This window comes from Cynoglossus semilaevis, chromosome 10 (genome assembly GCF_000523025.1).
Source record: "Cynoglossus semilaevis isolate Cse_v1.0 chromosome 10, Cse_v1.0, whole genome shotgun sequence".
NCBI lineage: Eukaryota > Metazoa > Chordata > Actinopteri > Pleuronectiformes > Cynoglossidae > Cynoglossus > Cynoglossus semilaevis.
In genome coordinates, this window is record NC_024316.1 from 17,136,930 (window position 1) to 17,157,766 (window position 20,837).

The 20,837-nt window shown below is 39.4% G+C and overlaps 1 protein-coding gene across 20 annotated transcripts in view; it reads right to left on the reverse strand.

Annotated features, from left to right (window-relative positions):
- Positions 1-428: 428 nt before the first annotated feature.
- LOC103385328 (melanocyte inducing transcription factor) overlaps positions 429-20,837 on the reverse strand; it is a 26,742-nt gene continuing 6,333 nt past the window's right edge. For 3 of the 20 annotated variants that reach the window (XM_017036161.2, XM_017036156.2, XM_025059227.1), the window contains exons 2-11: positions 16,898-17,135; positions 9,728-10,126; positions 8,853-8,970; positions 8,529-8,621; positions 8,350-8,406; positions 8,171-8,246; positions 7,331-7,387; positions 6,294-6,420; positions 3,136-5,521; positions 429-3,080 (exon numbers count right to left, since the gene is read on the reverse strand). In XM_017036161.2, coding sequence (XP_016891650.1) covers positions 5,123-5,521; positions 6,294-6,420; positions 7,331-7,387; positions 8,171-8,246; positions 8,350-8,406; positions 8,529-8,621; positions 8,853-8,970; positions 9,728-10,126; positions 16,898-17,135 — 1,564 coding nt within the window. In that variant the 3' untranslated portion in view covers positions 429-3,080; positions 3,136-5,122. Of the gene's footprint in view, positions 3,081-3,135; positions 5,522-6,293; positions 6,421-7,330; positions 7,388-8,170; positions 8,247-8,349; positions 8,407-8,528; positions 8,622-8,852; positions 8,971-9,727; positions 10,127-16,897; positions 17,139-19,437; positions 20,230-20,837 lie in introns of those variants that run through there. The other 17 variants (XM_017036160.2, XM_025059223.1, XM_025059220.1 and 14 more) reach the window with 16 other exon arrangements.

The following is a 20,837-nucleotide window of genomic DNA, read 5'->3' on the forward strand; positions in this document are numbered from 1 at the left end:
TGGCGACAGTGTTTAAGAGAAAAGGCAGTCTAAACTACTCAACGACTCGGCACTTCCGCTCCGAGCATTTCCGCTCTAGAGAAAAACAGGAAGTCAAAATGAGCGATTTTGGCTATTGAGCCTGCTCAAATTGAATATTAAATAAAAGCATAATCATTAATATTTAAATTTAGATTGTTTTATATGGTCACATGAGGGCGTGCACATTAAAGTTTTGGTTAATTATTTTAATGGCCTACAGCTAAAAACAATAAAATGAGATGTGTCTTTATAGTCAAACAATGAAAACGTCTGTCATATCTGTGTACACTTACCTGAATGCTATGAGTTAGCATTTTATTACATGGTCATATATTGGCTGTATATGTGTGTCTTAATTGACAGACGTGGAGTAACAAAGAAGAAAGGAACCAAACACAGGGAAAGGAAACTTTTCAAATGAAACATTTAATATTTCTCACAACATCGGTTCCATGTGACGTCCACTAATGTGAAAGCATCGCACACACATATTTGTTACATTCATCTCAACAACAGTAGCAGAAGCATCATCATTAACACCATCAGCAGCAGAGAAACAGCAGGGATGAAGGAAATTAACTGAGCTGTGAAAATATATAGCTTCTATTGTGGTTTGCAATTAATTGGAAGACAAAAAGAAATGTATTAAACAGTGGGATATCAGTCAAAGTTATGGTTTGCGAGTTGTGCCAATATGTGGTCTTCAGTCATATTCCAGGATTTTACATGAATTATCTGTAATTCAACCAACCAAGACATTATCCATTGTATGAAGAGTTTTAATTGTTACTACCGTTCATCTTTATGTAGTTTAATAACTGTTCATGTTGATGTTGAAAATTACATTAATCTGCAATTAAACAACAGAAAATCAATGTGAACATGACGTGGCCAGGCAATAGCTTCTAAGAGCTGCTAATGTGAGATTTAGCAAAAAAAAACAAATTACAAAAAGAATGTTGGTTTGGAGATTTCTTCATAAGTACAATCAAAGCATCTGGAGGTTCAAAGTCTTCTCGTATAAATAAAAAGCATTGATAGGTAAAAATAAAAATATATAAAGTATAACACAACGTTTGTCCAAATTATTTGAAAACTAATTTGAAGTTTAAACTACAGTGTTTTGCTAATTTAAAAAAGTGGATTTAACATGAAATCCAAATAAAATATAATGTTTATCACATATTTCTGAACAGCATTTTTAGCATTTGATGCTACATTTGTCATTGAAGCATTGGAGCAGAGAGGTGGGGCTTATGCCGTGAGTCATTTTCCATGTATTTAACTGTGTGTAGCACCATTTGAAATCTGGCAATAAAACAGTGATTTAAAAATGAATTATTAACATTTTCATTAACATTAGAAAGGATTATAGGGCTAAGGCTTGAGCCGGTGAACTTATTGCAGTAAGGCAACAGTAATAGCCACTGTGCTACTGTGTGGCCCTCTTTAGCAATGTGTTTTGGTTTTTTGTTGTTTTTTTTTAACAAAATTTAACTTTTTTTCTAATACATATCAGCTCAACAGAACATTAGAATAAAGGCATGGAAAGTTGTAAAAGTTAAAAAAAACTGCAATCAATTTTTTAAAAATAATGAAATGATCAATGTCAGGATTTTCAGGGCCATTTTTAGGATTCCATTCCATTCCATTTCGTAATGTAACTCTTATAATTGTGTTTTCTGCTGAACACTGAGGTCATTGTGCTCTTTGAAGAAACTATAGGCTGTTCTACAATGAACTACTTCAAACCAAATATTGCATCACATCTTCATATTTAGGGTTACAGAAATGACTGTAAGGCACTTAAATCACAATAAAAAAAATTAACTATTCACTTTAATTTTACACTTTTTTCTCAAGAGATCACATTGTCATGACATGCTGCTGCTCTACGGACACGGCTTCAACAATTGCATAGTTTAACAACATGGAGGCTGTGCTGTGACATCGCAGCAGGCACGTTCACGTGGGCTAACGATGCTAATGCTGCTAATATGCTACGACCGTCTATATATTTATTATACACAAGGGCCACGAAGAATCCACAGTCTCAATAACAATATCCAGTGAGTTTAAACAGCCAAATACAACAGTAAATGTATGTTTGCCTAATAAAATAAAAACAAAACGAGGTCAGTCCAGTGTTTTTGACAATACCACGCTAAATCCCAAAGCAGTGTCCTTATTCTCCACCTCCGACAATAACAAAAGAGTTACATAATGAAATGTAGTCATGTAAAATATATAGGAAATACTTGAACATTTATTGAAATTGACAGGTTGACCATTCACTGTGTGCAGATATAGTAGCAGCTCTACTAATTAGTCTAATTATAGACAAATGTACAAGAGAGACTGATCAGTCACCCGCCCCGAAATCCTTCACACGTCTATAAACTGCAGGTGCCAATCAAAACAGACAGGCCGTGGCCTGGCTGTTAAAGGATCCGAGGGTTGCTGGTTTGAATCCTTGCCTAGGCAGGGCTGTGGTGCGTTGAGAAATCTGAGGCTAAACTTTGTTCTCATTGTTTCTCATTTGTGATTTGACCTAAGACTGTACTGGGTTTGAGTACTTTTGTTGTCTTTGTTAGTGTTGTAGCTCTAGTATCAGTCGATTCTGGCGGCAGGGAATGTACTTATGACTGTTCACTTCTCAGAGTTAAAAATAACAAAAGCAGTTCCACACTGGCTCAGTCAGGACCTTGAAGGTAGTTTGTCAAAGAGTATGTGCCAGGGTAGTATTGTGAGGCCCGTTTCACAAATGGCGAGAGCAAACGCCATGATTTTGTCTTGTACCTTTGTCGTGTCTTTCTGATACTTTGTCACTAAAGTGAATTTTTGTTTTGAGAAATAAAATCATAGTAATGTTTTAGATTGTATTGCACACTGCCAAATGTTGGTATTTTGCAGAGCGCAAGTAGCTCCCTCCCGCCTTCCCCTGTAGGGGGTGCTATAAACCTTTGTTTAGTAAGCACTGTCTGATGAGTGAAGTGCGCTGGTAAAACATTACTGTTTGTATATTAACTTTAGATTAGTGATTGTTCACAGATTTGAACCTTCTCATTCATAACAGCACATAGTGCGAATTAGTGATTGTTCACAGATTTGAACCCGGACTTCTCATTCATAACAGCACATAGTGCGCTATGGTGTCATCACTGCAGACAAACCACTGAAGTGGTATACTGGCTGTGGACAGTAAGCAGTGGCTGCCTGCTGACAGGTGAAAATTAAGGAGCACAAAAAAAAAAAACCAAACAAACATGTTTTGATATTTTGATGCCAGTTTAGGCATTAAGGGTCTGGAACCTGTGGCTCTTTTCCCCCCAACCAAAAACATTCAGGGCTCGTACAGCCAATCAGCCGGGGTTGTCAGTAGACAGCGGTGCTTTCTGCTGTTTGATGCTGTGGAACTTAAGGCTGTCAATTAAAAGCAAAACAACATAGTGTCACTGTCCTCCTCAAGTGGAGATCTGTACTTTTATAAAACTATTTTTTGGTTCTTGGTGAATTTTATGAGGTTATAAAACAATAAAAATGAAAAAAATATATATATATATTTTGACGTTGACAGTTACAGACCCTTGGCCTAGTGGTTATGGGTTGGGCTTATAATCTGAGGATTGCCGGTTTGAATCCTAGCCATGGCAGGACCACTCTTTGGACGCAGTAAAAAGTAAAGCCCACTGCTTCTGTGTATAATGTACACAGATAGTGTATAATGTTCAAGTTGCCCAAACCACGACGAGCTAATTCTCCCACTAAATGTCTTGCTTCACCCATCCACTGGTAAATATTACACTAAATATTTCATCCAGAAGCCTTCCTGTCCGTTAAGATAGAGAAACAAATCATGAAAATACAGACAGAGGGCAGAATCACTGACGAAAGCTCCATATACTTACTGCTACACATGAAAATGTTTAGAGGAAAATATATTATCTATGGTTTACTGTCAGGTAATTCCATCAGACCTCAGCTCTGTGTTTCAACATGACTACTGTGGCTGCAGCTCTGTCTGTCTGTCACGGTGCTTAACAATTCCAGAAGAGTACTTTTACTCAACGTAACACGGACCAAAATAGACTCTTTCCAAGTGCTAAATTTAACTGGATGACAGTCGAAATGACAGAGTTGATTCTGCTGTGCACAGACTTAAAGGTCAATCAGCACTGGGTATGAAAAAGATGAAACCCGATCCTTTCGTCTGAAGAGTTGTGCATCATTTCGACATTAGAACGTCGTATAAAAGTCTAAAATTGGCAGTTGTTTATTTACATTTACAGGATGGAGATTTTTTTTTTTTTTTTTGGTTTAAGAGTGATTCACATGTTTGTGCTTTTCTTTAGAATCTGCTGCTCTTTTTAAAGCCTTGTCGTTGATTAGATTGTTCATATAATTGTATATTTTCACTGGGGGGAATGTGTACAGAGAGATGACCTTAGTTTTACAGCAGTACATAAATAAGACAAAAAAAAAGACAAATCATTTCTATCTATCGAGAAAGAAACTTCAACTGGAAGAGTGACAGAGACTCAGCTAACGTCCATAACGTGCATAGCAATACAACATCTTAATAAGGCATTGGCACATTCAGGTGCGATCTAAGACACTAGGAGTGTATAGCGCTAGAGTAATAAATAAGTGTATTTTCTTCTATCCAGTGATTTAAAAAGCAGTGTCCGTCTCACCACTTCTAAACGTCCATGAGCGTGATTGGTAGCTGAGATATTTACCCACAACTCTCCTCTTTCCAAAGATAAATGCATATATTTTAAATATAAAAACTTCATTGTCATCAAGTATTGATTAAAGCAAGACTTTTTCTTTTTTTTTTCTTTTAAATTAACGTTCTAAATCAACATTGAGGAAATGAAATGGCACAAATCTCATTAAAAAAAAAATAGCCACGAGAAGACTCACGTCATGTAAACTCGGCGGGGGATTAAAAAAATAAAAAAATTAAAAACACATCCAAGAGTTGACACTAATAAAAGACGTTTTCTCCAGCAGCTGAGTGACTGAGCTGCTGACGGGACTGAGTGCAGCAGGAAGGAGGGTCGGAGGTGCAGATGAGCTGTCTGTCAGCAAGGGGGTGCTAACAACCCTGCTCATTTTCATCCATGCTTACGCTGCTCTTACGGCTGCTGCCCTTAGACGTGTCTGGGGAGACGGACGACAGCAGAGGATCCCCGCCCCTCACCGGTGATATAGTGTCCTCCATGAGGATGTCGTTGAGTTTGGAGCCGGCTTTGTTGTGCGCGCTGCTGTAGTGGCTCTCTGGGTAGTTGGAGTGGCCCTCGTTTGGCTCCAAGGCGCCGGGCGGCTCCGGAGTGCAGTCTGGGTGGTGTTGGTGATGCAGGTGGTAGGAGTACAGGTCTTGGTGACAGTCGTCCAGCGTGGGCTCCTGTTTGATGGACCGGGGCCCCAGATCAGAGGAGCAGAGCGCGGAAGACGAGATGGCCAGCCCATGAGCACGGGCCTGCATCTCCAACTCCTGCAGGAGAGACGTGAGAGGTCAGAGCATGCTGGGAAAAACAAATACTGAGTAACCATGGTAACGGAATTGTCGGTAAATCCCCCCGTTTTGGTACACAAAGGTTCTCGGTGCTTCCCCTGAGATGAGCATGACAACGAGTTTGTTTGTTGGTTCACTGGACTGTAAACAATCAAGTCATGATTTAGCGACATGCTACGCTAATGTCGTTACTGCATAACACACTAACAGATTTATCTATCGATCAACGTCTGCTGAGCTGATCGTAGTGATAAATACGAAGTATAATTTGGTCGGCGCCACTTCTCTACTTTAGTTTCCAGGAGTCTGATACCATAGAGTTTACAAACATAATATTTAAAACATTAAAAGATGCGACTGCTTGAAATTCCCAAGAAATAATGACTCTCTGAAGAATCACTTTCTACTTTTCCCTTCATCTGGAATCACCAGACCAGAATACCACATAGTAATTAGCATTAGTATGCAGCCCAACCTGACCCGGGGGACCAGGTCCTACCAGTCCGGCCTCTACATCTTATTTTTTAAACAAATAATTTTTAATTTTTTTGCATATTTCTCAAAACTCAAAACATTTTTCAACAGAGAAGTGAGTTCACTCTTTCAGTTAAATGTATCCAAATTGACCAACACAGAGTTGTGAATTTAACAGTGGAAACACAGTGTCGTGTACTATCAAATAAGAATGACCATAAATAATACATTTCAGCCTGTTACCCTCACGAGTAAAACTTCACTAAGGTCTGTGTACCTGTATCCTCAACATCAGGTGTCGGTTGGCGTGCTCCAGCTCTTTTGCCCGTTGCTGCTCCCGCTGCAGCTTCCTGATGTAGTCCACCGAGGCCTTCAGGATGGTGCCTTTATTCCAGCGCATGTCCCTGAAAAACAAAAACCAGAGAAGTCAGGGATCATCGTTTCACTCACCCCTCTGGGATCACACATTTCTATTGTCAGACATTCCCTTAACCATATTAACAACCCTTTCAGGTGCCATCGTGATTCTGGTCTCCCAGGGGGCAGTGTCTGACACTTTAACTTGGCTGTTGTTATGTTCAAAGGACTGAAAAATATTTTACGACTTTGTTCTACTGAGAATTTAATGTTGCATTTTCTGTAGGGGTCAAATACCTTGTGTGGATTCTCTAATTGCGAATACTTTTCAAAGCATTTTTTTTTACTTTAAAATACACTTTTAGCCATTTTCTCCCACATGTTATTTTATTATCTCCCACTTCATTTACTAAACTGTAATATTTTATAACATATATAAAAACGTCTATGTATATATAAATATATATATATATAAATATACACATATGTATAGCTATATGAATGTACATTATATATGCACATACTGTATATATAAAACTTATTTTTTATTCTATAAAAATAAAGGCCAAAAGTAGAATACAAATAAATGGTACTGGACTGTCTTGTTAGTGGAGAGATACTAAGTCACAAATTTCCGTGTTCATTATCAGTTGCACAGCTGACTGCTGCATTGAGCAGATTGGATGAGGTCAGCAAGGTTGAAAACAGTCATAAGGACGACCCTGATGACACTGAGGAAACAATAAATGAACTTTACTGCGATTTTTAATTGTAGCTGGTGGCAGCTTTTTTTTTACCTTCCCTTCATTTACTTGACCATAGGGGGCAACAGAGAATCTTTATTAAGTTAAAGCTACAGAAACAAAGACCGGACGAGCAACGTTTGTCTGAAACCATCCACTGACGGACAGGACTATGAAAAAATGACTAAGAAAAACGTATGAAATCCAATTTAACTTTTCATCTTTATCTCCTCCCTGTGGGTTATTTCCAGTGCCCCCTGCCTGTGCATACCTGAAAAAAAAGAAAATCAACACCACCAAAAACAACATAGGATTATTTGGATTTTCAGACAAACTTCTATAAAACATGAATTTCTTCTTGTTTATCTCTGTGTCAGTGACACAGGGATTCTTTATCATCACACCAGAGGGCTTTCACATGATATGATACCAAATAAGGTTTCAAAGACCCCGCAGGAAACAATGAAGCAGATCACACATAAAAAACTGGACAGTTTTTTAAATATAAATAAAAATGGAATAAATATCTTACAGTGTATTTTCTGAACTATAAGTCGCACTTTTTTTCTATTCTATACTACAATATATATCACGTTTGTTATTTTCACACTGACAGCCACTAGGGGGCACTCTAGGCTTGTGTACTAGTATCTGAGACTCCTGTAAGTTGCATTTCTTTTCATCATTTGACTGGTGCGACTTATACTCCGGAGCGACTAGTAGTCTGGAAAATACAATAGTAGTAGGAAGAAAATATTTGATTATTTTTTTATTTTAATATTAAAAAATATATATATAAAAAGATGTACTGTATTATTCTAGCTCTACCCAGCTATGTTATACATTCTTTCACAAGAAAAATAAGTTTGCCATATTCCCTCCTATAAACTGTAACTGCAGAGAGATCTTAACCAAACATATATAAATATACTTCAGCTCAGACGGCTTGACAGTGTTTCTCTCCCGGGCCTTCGGGAGAATGAATCCTGCTAATGATTCCAAAGCAATGATGAAAATGATTTAGAAATTACAATGACTGACGTGAGTAACTTACGGGTCATTCGATTTTGGAATTAAAGTCCCCAATTCCTTTATTCTATCGTTGATGTTGAACCGTCTTCTTCTCTCAACTGTCGAACAGAAACAAAGGAAATCAATTCCACATCAGGACAGAATAAAAAAGACACTGACAGATAAAAAAACTGGTGAAAATGTGCAGAAACTAATACTCACTCAGATTGTGGTTGTCTTTTTTCTGCCTCTCCTTGGCCAGCGCTCTTACCTCAGCTTCTGGGAAAACACACATTGATGAAGCAGTGACAGAAAGCAGAGCGTTTCCAGTGCAGACTTTTCACCGCAGCTGATTTGAATGTTTGTTTTTTTTTATTCTGAAGCAAATGAACCAGACGTACCCACAGGAAACCCTTCAGGCCTTTGATAGTTGTCATATTTGCCACAGGATCCAGACTTATCCAGCATATGCATGACGGCCGGCGATTGTGAAACTATGAAATAGATTATTTTGCACTTTTAAAGATGATATATGAGAGGGTTTTTTTTTTTTTTTACACTAGAATTACATCTGTCACACTTGAACTGCACAAAGGCCTGGAGAGTCGTTTCTTTTTTAAATTATTATTATTACTAATTCCATTCAGAATTCCATGAGAAGAAGGAGGAGAAATTGGTCAACGTCACACCGATCATTAACACGTGATGTTTTATCTTTTACTCACCGGAGTATTCCCTTTTGATGTTTGGCAGGTTGGCAGGGCAGGAGTTGCTGACGGGGAGACCTTGCTGGGTCATTCCCTGATTAGCATACATGTCCATGAGGTTAGCAGGCACTGGGATCTGAGGGGGGGGGGCAAGGAGAGACATTACCCAGGGATCACACCTTCACTGGTTTCCTGCTGTGCACATGTTAATTAGCGTCACAGGACAGGGATGATGGGAAGGGTGGTGACCACAACAGCGGGGCAAATGTGTTTGTCGTTAAACTTTAACAAATATAAAGACAACTTACGTACGTGTGTGTAAGAGTTACCTACAGAGTAGTATTTTAAAGAGAAGTTTGACCACCTGAGATAAACCCTCATAAAAGGATTAAGGATATAAACCAGGTGTCAACAACTGTAACTGTAACAGGATTTGTGTTATTCTGGATACTCAATAAAAATGAACTAAAAAAAAAAATCAAATTTTTTGTCTAATATTATCATTTGATATTTATTTTGGAATCCAGTCACGGGCCGGACTTGATGGTGCGGCGGCCTGTATGTGGCCCGCCTGCCACCAGTTGATGGCCATTAGGATAGCATAAGGATTTTTTAATAAGAAGAAATTAAGTTCTATGTTTTATGGAGAGAAAACATCTACTGTACCTGTGAAACAACAGTGTCACCGTAAAAAAATTGATGAAATAAAATCAATAGCTGTCAATTTTCTATGTTTTATGGAGAGAAATTGTCTACTGTACCTGTGAAACAATAGGGTCAAAAAAATGATGAAATAAAATCAATAGCTGTCAATAGCTAAATCTTTGAGTATTTTTACTTTTAAAATGATCTTCCCTGTGACAAAGAAACCTCCGATTAGTTGTCTGTCCTACCGTGTTAGCGATCTGAAGTCCGGGGTCCATGAGACCCAGCATGTCGTCGCTGTAACTAGACTCCAGACTAATAATGTCATCAATGACATCATCCATCTGAAACACACAGACATATAAACCAGATGAGTCCACCTTAAACACCAACACATGATCAACCTCACTGGTCCAGGTTAAATCCCTCACCTCTTTCTCGCAGTTAGAGTTCAGGGTCAGTAGGGCCATAGGGCTGTTGGGGGCACTGTTGCCCGGCCCTGGCAGCATGCCCCCGTGCTCTGAGGACTGGTTGGGGCAGGGCAAGCTCAACGCCTGAGAGCCAAGCTTCCCCAGATACTGCTTCACCTGCTGCTGCTGCGAGCGCTGTATGTGATACTTGGTGGGGTTCTCCAGGTGGGTCTGGACCTGGAGGGCAGAGCAGAGAGGGGAAAAAGAAGATTAAATAAATGATAAAAAATTTAAAAAAAAATTTAACACAATTTCATATATAAAATAAAAATAATGCCTTTACAAAAGCACTTTAAAAAAGTGAGTTTTAACCTAAAGTAAAGCTATATTAGTTTGAATATATGAGGAGTCAAGAGTTAGACAACCTTTTTTAAAAAAATATAAATATTATTCACAAAATTTTAAATGTATTTCTAGACAGTCTTTCTTATTTTCCATTTCTATATAATTAATTTGAGTCTAAACACGTCTGCAAACAGTATTATCTCTTTGTAGAATTCTGTGATTTTTTCCACATCTTCATTTCTGCTGCTCTAGATTCAAAGTCCATAAAATTCCAGCGAATCAGAAACAACGTTCAACTTCTCTGTACTTTCCTTGATAAAGTGGAATATTTTCAGCATTAACCTCGACACAGCACGTTTTAAATGATCGTAATGAAGATATTTGGTGATGAACAAATAAAACCTCATAAAGTGATGTGATGATCGCTGCCTAAAAACATGCTTGTACATCAGTGATAATCAACTGGTGGCCCACGGGCTGAATCAGGGCCATCTAAACCATCCAATCTGGCTCATAAATGGATTCCAAAAATAAATAAATATCCAAAATAAATCAACAAATGTTTTTTACATACAGCGTCTATACATTTTTTCTAAAAAAAAAAAAAAAAATTTTTTACATACAGCGTCTATAAATGTTTTCTAAAAAAAAAAAAAAAAAAATTAAAAACAAACAGTTGAAGATAGAATAATAATAAATATATATTATAGTTATTAAATAAAATCCTTACTTTTTCTGTTAAAACATATAAACCGCTTCAACATACCTCATAACAGTGATATCCTTGAAGCATTTCAAACATCATTTTCCGTCAGCTGAGTTCTTCAATATAAAAAAAAAACTAAACTCCAGCCTGGGTTTCACTGGTTTCACTGAACATGTGCTGGAGCCCGAGTCCTCCTTCCTAGTGGAGCTACCGACCGAGTGTGTGAGCATGAGCGCCGACACGTTCAGCTGATCTCTTAAAGGTAGGAACAGTCGTCCGTTACGCTTGTCAAGGGAGCTCAGCGGAGGACAATGAGCCTTTTCAAATTTTGTGTTGTTTCATGTAAAATCAGAATTTGTCCTTTTATGGTGCATCACTTGATGTAAGGATGTGCTGCTTACAGTAAGGCCCTTTGTGTTGAAAAGGGCCACCTCTTCAACTCAAAGTCGCCCCGGGGGGCAGTTACTGCTGCCCGTCCATCGAGGATGCTTGGCTTCTCGCTCTTCTCCAAACGCAGCACACAGAATGTGTTCTGTCTCATCCGTGTCCGTCTGCAGCTCTTCACGCTCTGTGTCTCCAGTTGACATTTAAAAAATCAAAGACAACAGACACGCTCCGTCTGTCTGAAGGCCATTTAACATCCAGGGTAACTATATTAATGATGTTAAGACTGAAAGGAATGTGGCTTTATCAACTCAACCGACAAAGTAAATATGTTTTTTTGTGTGTGTGTGTAATCAACACTGTTAATGTTGCCATTTTAATTCTGACATTTGAAAAAAAAAAAAAAAAATCAAACACGTGTCACTCATTGTGCACCAATGTGCAGCACATGTCGGTGGTGTATTTATAGAAAGGAGTGTGTTGCAGATAATGTTTTTTTGTTTACATATATACGTAGTTTACATTAGCTACGCTGCAGCTATATGTTGTTTTTCCTTATCTTATCAAACCACAGTTTAAGTACAGGACAATCCTCAAAAGAAAAAAAAAAGAAAAAAATTCTTCTTCCATTTTTTCCAGGGCTCCCTACAGAGAATCATCTGCCTCCATCTCACCCAATCACAGGGGTCACCAACTATATTTGTCGGAAGGGACCAATTTTTTCTTTTTTTCAATTTGAATAAAAAATGGTTTAACACATGATACATTCAATGTGTTATATGTTAACTTTACCCAGGGCTGAACTCAACCCTTTAGGTGTAACTAATAAAGTGACTCCTTTGTGTCTGTGGGAATAATCACGTGATGAACATTTACATACAGCACCACCTGCAGGTATGACCGAGACCACCGCGGGCCATTACTGGCTGCTAAAAGCTGAAACTAATGAATGGAGACAAAGCACAACAATGACACGTCGACAAACACCTAGTGTGTGGAAGAAGATACTGCAATTAACACAGTAAAATGCTTCCATTGATAATGTCGTCTATGAGTGTGTGTTAACAGCGTGGAGTTTGTCGTTAGCTCCAGGAAAATGTTCATTTCTCCCCATGTTAAGAATCAGTCTTCCAGTAAAGGACGGCCCTGGGGTACGAAAAAAAAAGTTTTTTTTCTGAGGCTGCGTTCATACTGCAGGCTAAAGAGGCTCAAATCTGACTTTCTTGGGACCCACATCTTACGACAGTCTGACCGACGCGAAGTGAACTTTTTCAAATCCGACCCAGGTTACTTTCAGAAATGGTTCATCTGAAACTTTGCATCATTAAAGTGAGACAAACGTCATCGTTCCACGCCGGCGGAGATCGGATGTGGCAACAGCAACAGCCCCGGCCGAGGGGCATAAAACGACTCTGGGGTTGATGGCAAAACAATCGAATGATTTACAACCATTGGTCAGAAACTTCAACGCTCATACACACACACTGACATGTCTATGGATCCATATTTAGTTCGGAGTCTTCTTCATGGTCTTCTTCAGCCCATTTGAATGAGGTCAGGGCCGAGAGTTTCAATTTATTTATGACCAACCAAGCAAAAAGATCACATATTAGTTCAAATTAGAGACGGCTAGATCTGATACTCTGGAACGGTATTGATGCGATATTATTCAAAATTTCCAGATCCAACAACAACAAGATACTCTGGAACAATATTGATGCGATATTATTGAAAATTTCCAGATCCAACAACAAAAAAAAAACCATTAGCCCGTCTGTTCCGATATCTAAGCCCAAATGTTTGCGCGACATGCCATTAACAGGGATACTATGGCCCCGCCCACGGCAGACCTGCAGGTTCAACTTCAAACATCAGTGCAGTTGGAAGTTCCTCGCAGTTCTTTAAGGGATCAATGGAACAACAAGTTCACAGGAGAGGGACAGGCGACAAAAACACGGAAAAAACAAAACGCCCCGGGCCTCGACCGTCGGCGACGTGGAAGCATTAAAAGACCAGCACAAAGGACAACTGTGGAAGGCCAACACAAGTGTCTGTCTCAGCTCTGCACTAGGAATAGAAACCACAAGGTCAGCAAGGACACAATGTGCAAAAGAAAAAGTCAAAGGTGGGATCACTGGGAGATAAAACTTTGGAAAACGACACTTCACACAGAGGCAACAGTTGGTCTCCGGTTTTTAACCCTCGCCACAGATCTCGTGATTCCTGCTCAGTGGTGAGGTTAAAGGTCAAAAGACAATATTATCTGATGTTTTATTGCTATTATTATTCAAATCAGACAATATAAATCTATAGATGTTATTAAGTATATAAGAAATCAGGGATTTCTTTTTTTCTCCCAAGTCCTTCATTTGGAAACAGAATTTTAACAGTTTGTCGACTTTAACCACTGAACACCTTTGGATGAGTCTTTTAAAAGCCACCATCAGATGTTTGGAAATGGTCAGTTTATTTTCCCATTTGGAAAATATAGACATGGCATTAGTTGCGGCTAGAAACTTCTTTGACTTTTTAATTACCATTGTTATCTGGAATTTTCTGATTTATCACACATAATCAGATGATCTGCTCTGAGTTCAGGGGAACAACTTCCCTTAATGCCGGAACATCCTCGTCGTCTGGTTATGGTGAACTGTTCCTGAGATGAAACGTATCACATTTTCAGTAAAAAAAAAAAAAAAAAAGCTGCTTTTTTATGCTTTGATTCAATGACGGAGGAACACACAACCTTCATATAACGTGGACAATAAAACCACCACGTCACCGGGGCACGAGTTCCCCCCACTGAATGTTGTCCTTGCCTAAATACGCCGTTTATAAATTTGACATTAAGCACTGGCTCCGATACGAAGCATTTGCAGCAGCGGCAAACAAGACGCCCTGTTGTTTGTCGTTAGCCGTCAACAGCCCCGGGACCTGAGCCTCATAACTCTCCGACCAGTCAGGAACACCGGGGAAGAATTCAGGGAGGGAGCAAAATGACAAAACACTGTTTTGTTTTTGTTTGAATTGTTTGCTCAGGGCACTTCATGATGTATCTAGCAGGACACATTTAGAAGAATGCCCCCATTAGGTACGTGGCGCAGAAGAATGGTCCACTTTGTCTCACAGTTAAGCTGTGTGAGGAACTTGGACGCAACGACTGTGATGCTAACATGAGCAGCTACATCAGAGCAACGTGTGGTTTGTCCTAAACAAACCACCAATGACTCGTCGTGACGTTAACTAACCGGCCTGGTGTGATGTGTAATAAATGTTGCAAAAAGGTTTTTATAAAAAAAAAAAAAATTTTGATTTGAAATAAAAAAAATAAAATTTTGATTTGAAATTTTCTTCCGTTTACAGTCCTTGTATGGCGGTCACAAGCTACACTACTTTGTTCTTGGCACTGTAAATCCATGAGAATTTTTTTTTTAACCATTTTAAGAAGTTCTCCAACATTGATTTCAAAGCCGTGTTTTTTTTTTTCCTCCTAAATATGCCATGGAATGAAAGCACTGGGGGCTAATTACAGGCATTCTTCACTGAATTAGCCTTCGGTGTGTGGTAAAGCTGTGCTCGCCTCTGTCTTTATCCCTAAACTGATCCTTTACTTATTTCCCAGAAGGTCAGAGGTCACTTGGTTAATTAAGGGCCCAATCAGCCTTTAGATAAACTCATCTGAGCTTAATGTTTGCACTTTTTGAGGTCCAGCAGCTCCGCCTGGTACCCCCTGAGCTTTGTGTGGACTTTTCTAATCTAGCCACAGACAGAGGGAGCAGGTTAACCCAGCTCAACAGCGCCAAGCTGGAACGGCCTTCTCATTGGTCGCCCTCAGTCAATGAAGAATGTCGGTAAGCTCTGACCAAGAGCACGGAGAAACTACGCTAACCTGATGTATTGTACACAGAGCGACACAGGGTTCAGGGTGGGGGCATTTTAAACCTCTCAAAGAGTAGCCGATTATAGAGAGTAATGTTTATGCAGCATGAGTTTTCAATGGACATACTGTATGTGTTCTTTACCACTGAGCCGTGCACCACTCATCCCGAGTAGTGAAAGTGTTAACGGAGCGACGGCCATTAAATTAAATCTGCATGTGGATTTTGTTCAGCAACAACAACAAAAATAATCCAAAGATAAAAAACAAAAAAGTTATTTTAAAAGCCCTGAGGTCAGTAGAGTCACACCACACTATCTGAACCAGGATGCCACTACCAAAATGAAGCCAACTTCTGCAGAGATAGTCAATGAACTCAGCACCTAAACCTTATGAGGTGTTAAACTTAAGGTCTGTAATAATCTGAGGAGTTAAAGTCACAGGTCGACTATTGTTGTTGTCAATTTGCTCTAAATATGAAGTAGAGGTGGGAAAAAATTAAGCAGATCAAGATACTTCCTCCTATGTGATACCATCATGTACATGGTTGTAGGCTTTGGAGTAGGATTTATTATTGTTCATTACATAAGAAATTCCTGGAGTAAAAATTCTTCAAGAGTTTATTTTACGAAAAATAAGTCAATTATCAATGTTGTGCAGCCATGGAGTTGAAATACGCTTAATATAGTCAGTAGTCACTGAATAATAATAATAATAATAATAATTTTTATTATTATTATTATTATCTTTTCCAGACACACTAAAATTCACAAAAAATAAAATAAAAATTGTTGAACATTTTAAAATCGTCACACAAAATATTAAAGTCTGCTCTGAGGCCATAAATGAAAAAAGTATTTTATTTGTGTCACTTAAGCACAAATTGAATAATTAAACTAGTTAAAATTCCAAAAGATTTCACCATGAGACTCTTCAAGCTGCTTCAAAATCATGTCAATACCCCAATTTTTTTTGAAGTGTGTAAAAACACCTCGACACCTCAGAAAAGTTAAAAAAAAACCTTCGTACCAAAGAATTGGTATAAAATGTCGAAATAAAAAAAACAGATTAAACTGCAGAAACTCACAGTGAAATGTGAACGACACATTTTCTGTTTCAAACAAACTTAATGTTACTGTAAAGTGCAATTAAAAAAAACAACAAAAAACAACAACTTACCAGAAGAGCACAGTTACCACAGCACCTTCTTGCACCACTGTCTCTACTGCCTCAGAAAATTCCTAACAGCCTCCTGTCCCTCAAACAGCCAGGGACTGAGAGCTACGAGATGTGGCTGTGTGAGATGTGGCTGAGAAAATAGGATTAAAGATGGCTAAAACCAAATGGCTGGAAGCACAGCGTGCATTAAAGAGGAATTCTCTCAGGAAAGATAATCCCCGTATACGCATTTTGACACACTCCACTCACTCCTGTTTTTTTTTTTTTTTTTTTTTAACAAACGATCCCAGAAAACCTCGATTGCCTGACCGTGCGTACACGCGAGTCAATAAAATGTCCTCGCCTGCAGCACTCCAACTTCTGCTGTTGTGACACAACTCCTAATTTTAGATGTGGAAACTTCATGTATGAAGTAAAAAAAAAAAGAAAAAAAGAAAAAAAAAAAGAAACCGTGCTAATCACGCCTGATGCCATATTTTCATCATTTCCATCACAGACCACGGTGACTCTTTCTTACCTTCAGCACTTCCATTGGCACCTGTGCAGCTGGCGGCAAACTGACAGGAACGCTGACGTTGATGGCGGGGGTCTGGGTCACTGGGGTTTGTGGGTACTGAGTGGCCTGCTGTCTCTGCTGCTCCCGCCGCTCCTGCTCCTGGAGTTGCTCCCGCATCAGCTGCTGCCGCAGCAGGATGCGTGATGTCATGGCTGAGGAGCTCAGCGGGGGCTTGGAAGAGCCATGCTGGTCCGACGGGCTGCTGCCGAGATGAGAGAGAGACGGAGATAGATGGAGAGAGAGAGAGAGACAGTGGGATGAGTGCACGGAGATACAGAGGGTGTGGATGTCAAAGAAGAGAGAGAAAGTTGAAAATGCAGCAGGACTGAGGAGGTAAAAAAAAAACAGGAAAAGCAATAAAAGGTAGAGAGTGTAGACGGGTCAAAGGAGGAAGGAGAGGTCAAGAAAGACAGAGCAGAGGGTGAGTAACGTAAAAGTTCAGAAGGATGGAGCCAAGGCAGGTGGAGTATGATGGAAGGAGCGGCTGTCTGATGATGTCTGATCAGAAGGAAACAACGTCAAAACCTCAACCTATTAAAAACCTCCTCTATTAAAACGTCAAACAGCAGAGATTTATTTGATTCCTTTTGACAGGACACAGAGCCGCAGATACAGCCGCACTCTTCACACACACCAACAGAAAGAGGAACATTTTTTAATAAAGCGCTTGCATCAGTTTTCCCACTCTCTTAAATTTAGATGGCGTCTCTCCCCAGACACAGTCCGCTGGTCCTAAAATAGAGAGACTGCTGAAGCAGAAGTTGTCGGGATGGAGACTTCAACCAGTGACTAAGCCTTTTGATAGAACCCAGCAAAAAGGTCTGGCCAATCCAGCTGTGCAGTAATCGCACTAATTAGCCAGCTGAGTCTAACGCGGCTTCAGTCGGTCTGCAGCGTCTCGCTAGGTATTGAACCTTCAACATGCCATAATCCCAGTCTCAGTGCCGCATATATCTCATGGTCTGATAGTACACCCCATGAACCCAGCAGCCGGTTAAGCAACCATACAACATAAAACATGATACAAATCAGCTCACAAAATACTACTTGAAACTGCAGGGACTTCCTTCCTTAAAACTGAAGCAGAAACAAAACCACAGATGGATCAGGGTAGAATCAGTTCCTCTTTTTTTTAACGTTTCTTTTTTTGGTTTGGTAGGTTAATTTGTTGGGGTTGTTGTGCATGATTAAAAAACAAAAAAACAACAAAAAATGGTGAGTGACAAGTGGTTAATGGATCAGGCTTGTAATCTGAGGGTTCCCGGTTTGAATCCTGGCTCGTCTAAATGTGTTCAACACTGGGGTGTTTCACATAAAGTTAAAAAGAAAGATTTAAAGTTAAAAGACATAAAAAGACATATACATACATATATGTATGTAAAAATATATATATGTATGTATATGTGTATATATATATATATATAAGCAAGAAATGTTGGATGAGGAACCAAAAAAGAAGATGGGATGTTTTAAGGCGTGAGTGTCTTCCAATGGAATATGGCACACTGGACCTAAGTGTAACACTGCTGTAATGCAAGCCTCCAGTCACTAGGTGGCAGCAACTCATACAGTGGTTTGCACAGATAAAAATATATATGTTATGATGTTATCAATAGTATTTCAATTCAAAAAAAGGTTGGTGGGGTGAAATAATTGAAAAGCACTGCATTAGATGGAGAGCTCAAAAAGTTCAACCATCAGCGCAGGTTTATTTGACCACAAGATGGCGACAGTGCAGCAAAACAAAGTGCTATTCAGGTCATTTGGTGACAATTTCTGTTTTCTTTTCATATCGCAATATATATATCGATGGGTTAAAAAAAATTGAAATGTCATTTTGTTCCAATATGGTGCAGCCCTATGAGCTAACTTTGTCTAAAAAGTGTAATCTGTTATGGTTAGTTGCTAAACAAACCAGAGGAACACACACAAAGGTCCTTTGTCCTTATTAACTTTTTTTTTTTTGCACACACCTCCTCTCATATTTGTGCGTGTATCTCCAAAGAAGACAGAACAATGGCTGTACAGTCTTAGAACAGTCCCACCCACCCGACTCATGACGCCTCCAAATCTGCATCAGGACCTCAGTCCATCACAGTCCTCCACGGTCTCTGATACAGACCACACTGACTGGTCTGTAGTGACCAGACAGCAGAAGAAGAGGGGAAAAGGAGGACCATCACTGCTGGTGTTATGTCAAAAAAAAAAAAGTCAATGATTGGTTCTGGTAGTGTCCCCTGCTGGTGAACTACTGTTACTCCACAGTGCCTAATGATCTCTTCACAGTGCAGTGAAAACTCTCCTTAAAGTTAAAAAGAAACGTAAAATAACTTTTGTTTTTTGTCTGTATAAACTGTATAAACAACCACCGCTGACACTAGTCATTTGTCTCTCACACCAAATCCACAAACGTGTCCCACACACGGACAAAAGCGACACACATTATCGAACAGTAAATAATGAAGTCCTTAAGCTATGCCATTATTGTCAGCCATACTCACAGACAGTCAAATGAACAGGGTCTGTGAACGCGCACTCCTACTGCCTCCATATTTGTTTGTTTTTCATGAAAGTGTACCACCCGCCCTTGGAGAGCACTGAAAGTCATGCTGCGTTCAGAGTGTGTGAGAGGGGGAGGCACCGGGGCTCGGCCTCCAATCTCCAATCGCCACAGTCCCAGACAGAGGACCGGCCCCGTCCGGCGACAGCAGAGCAGGGCAGAGGGGGCCAGTGGCCAAGAGGAGACACGCTTCTTCATCAACACACTAAAACCTCACAGATACTGTTTCACTTTGAGGCACTTGTAGCCACCACTAGGTGTCAGTCCTGTGACAAAAAAAAAATCTAACGGGTAAAGTAGCCCTTCTTTCAGGGTAACTATATATATTTAGTTCGATGTCAAACTATCTCAGTAAATTCAACAAACATTTGAAGGATTAATCTGTGTGTTTGACCTTCAGAGGGTAGAATGACGCACGATATGTGGGGGATGGGTGCACATAAAGACTTCACATTTCTCCTCTGGAGGAAAAAAAAGTGTTTTTTATATTAAAAAAAAGTTAGGCTGCAGCTCATCGTCATATTCAGTGGTTTAGAACCGAATCCTTCTGGGGTGTTTTGAGTCTATTGATAATCCAAGATCTCAGCCCAGCAGACTGAGACACTTTAGGACAGTGTTTTTCAACGCTGGGGTCGTGACCCCATGTCAGGTTGCCTGGAACTGTGTTGTAAAAATATTTTTTCAACTAATTATTATTATTCTTGTTAAAATTTTAATTAAAACACATTCTTTTAATTTCATGAATATGAACCGAGTTCAAATAATGATCACATGACTGGAAAAAAAAAAAAGGTCTCTGGGGTCACCAGGAATTTGTGATGTCAAAATGGGGCCACCAAGGTCACCAAAAAAAGGTTGGGAACCACTGCTGTAGGGACGTTTACCACTATACTATTTATTCTTCTGTGAGAATATTAGTCTCCAGATTTAGTTTCAGGAATTCAGGGGTTTTGACGCAATAGCTGTGCATGTGTTGATGTTTGTGTGTGTGTGTGTTGGGGGGTAGTGGGGCAACAGATTGGAGAACCACCGCTTTAATGTGATTCGTTATTACAATACTAAATATGAACCCAAGTTAGACATTTAATTCTTCATTCTAGGATATCTACAGGTATCAGCGTTTGCCTCAGTGTGTGGTAAAATATGAATAAAAAGAGACATCAAGACGACATTAATTATTCAAACGTTCACTCATTTGCACTTTTTAAAGTAAATAAAAACTCCACACTGACATCTAGACATCTGGTTAATCTTTGCCTTGAGTAGACATCATAAAAGGCTAATCCTTATTAGCAGCACTGATGAAGACAACTGCAGAAAGTGCTGAACCAGTTTGTCGAG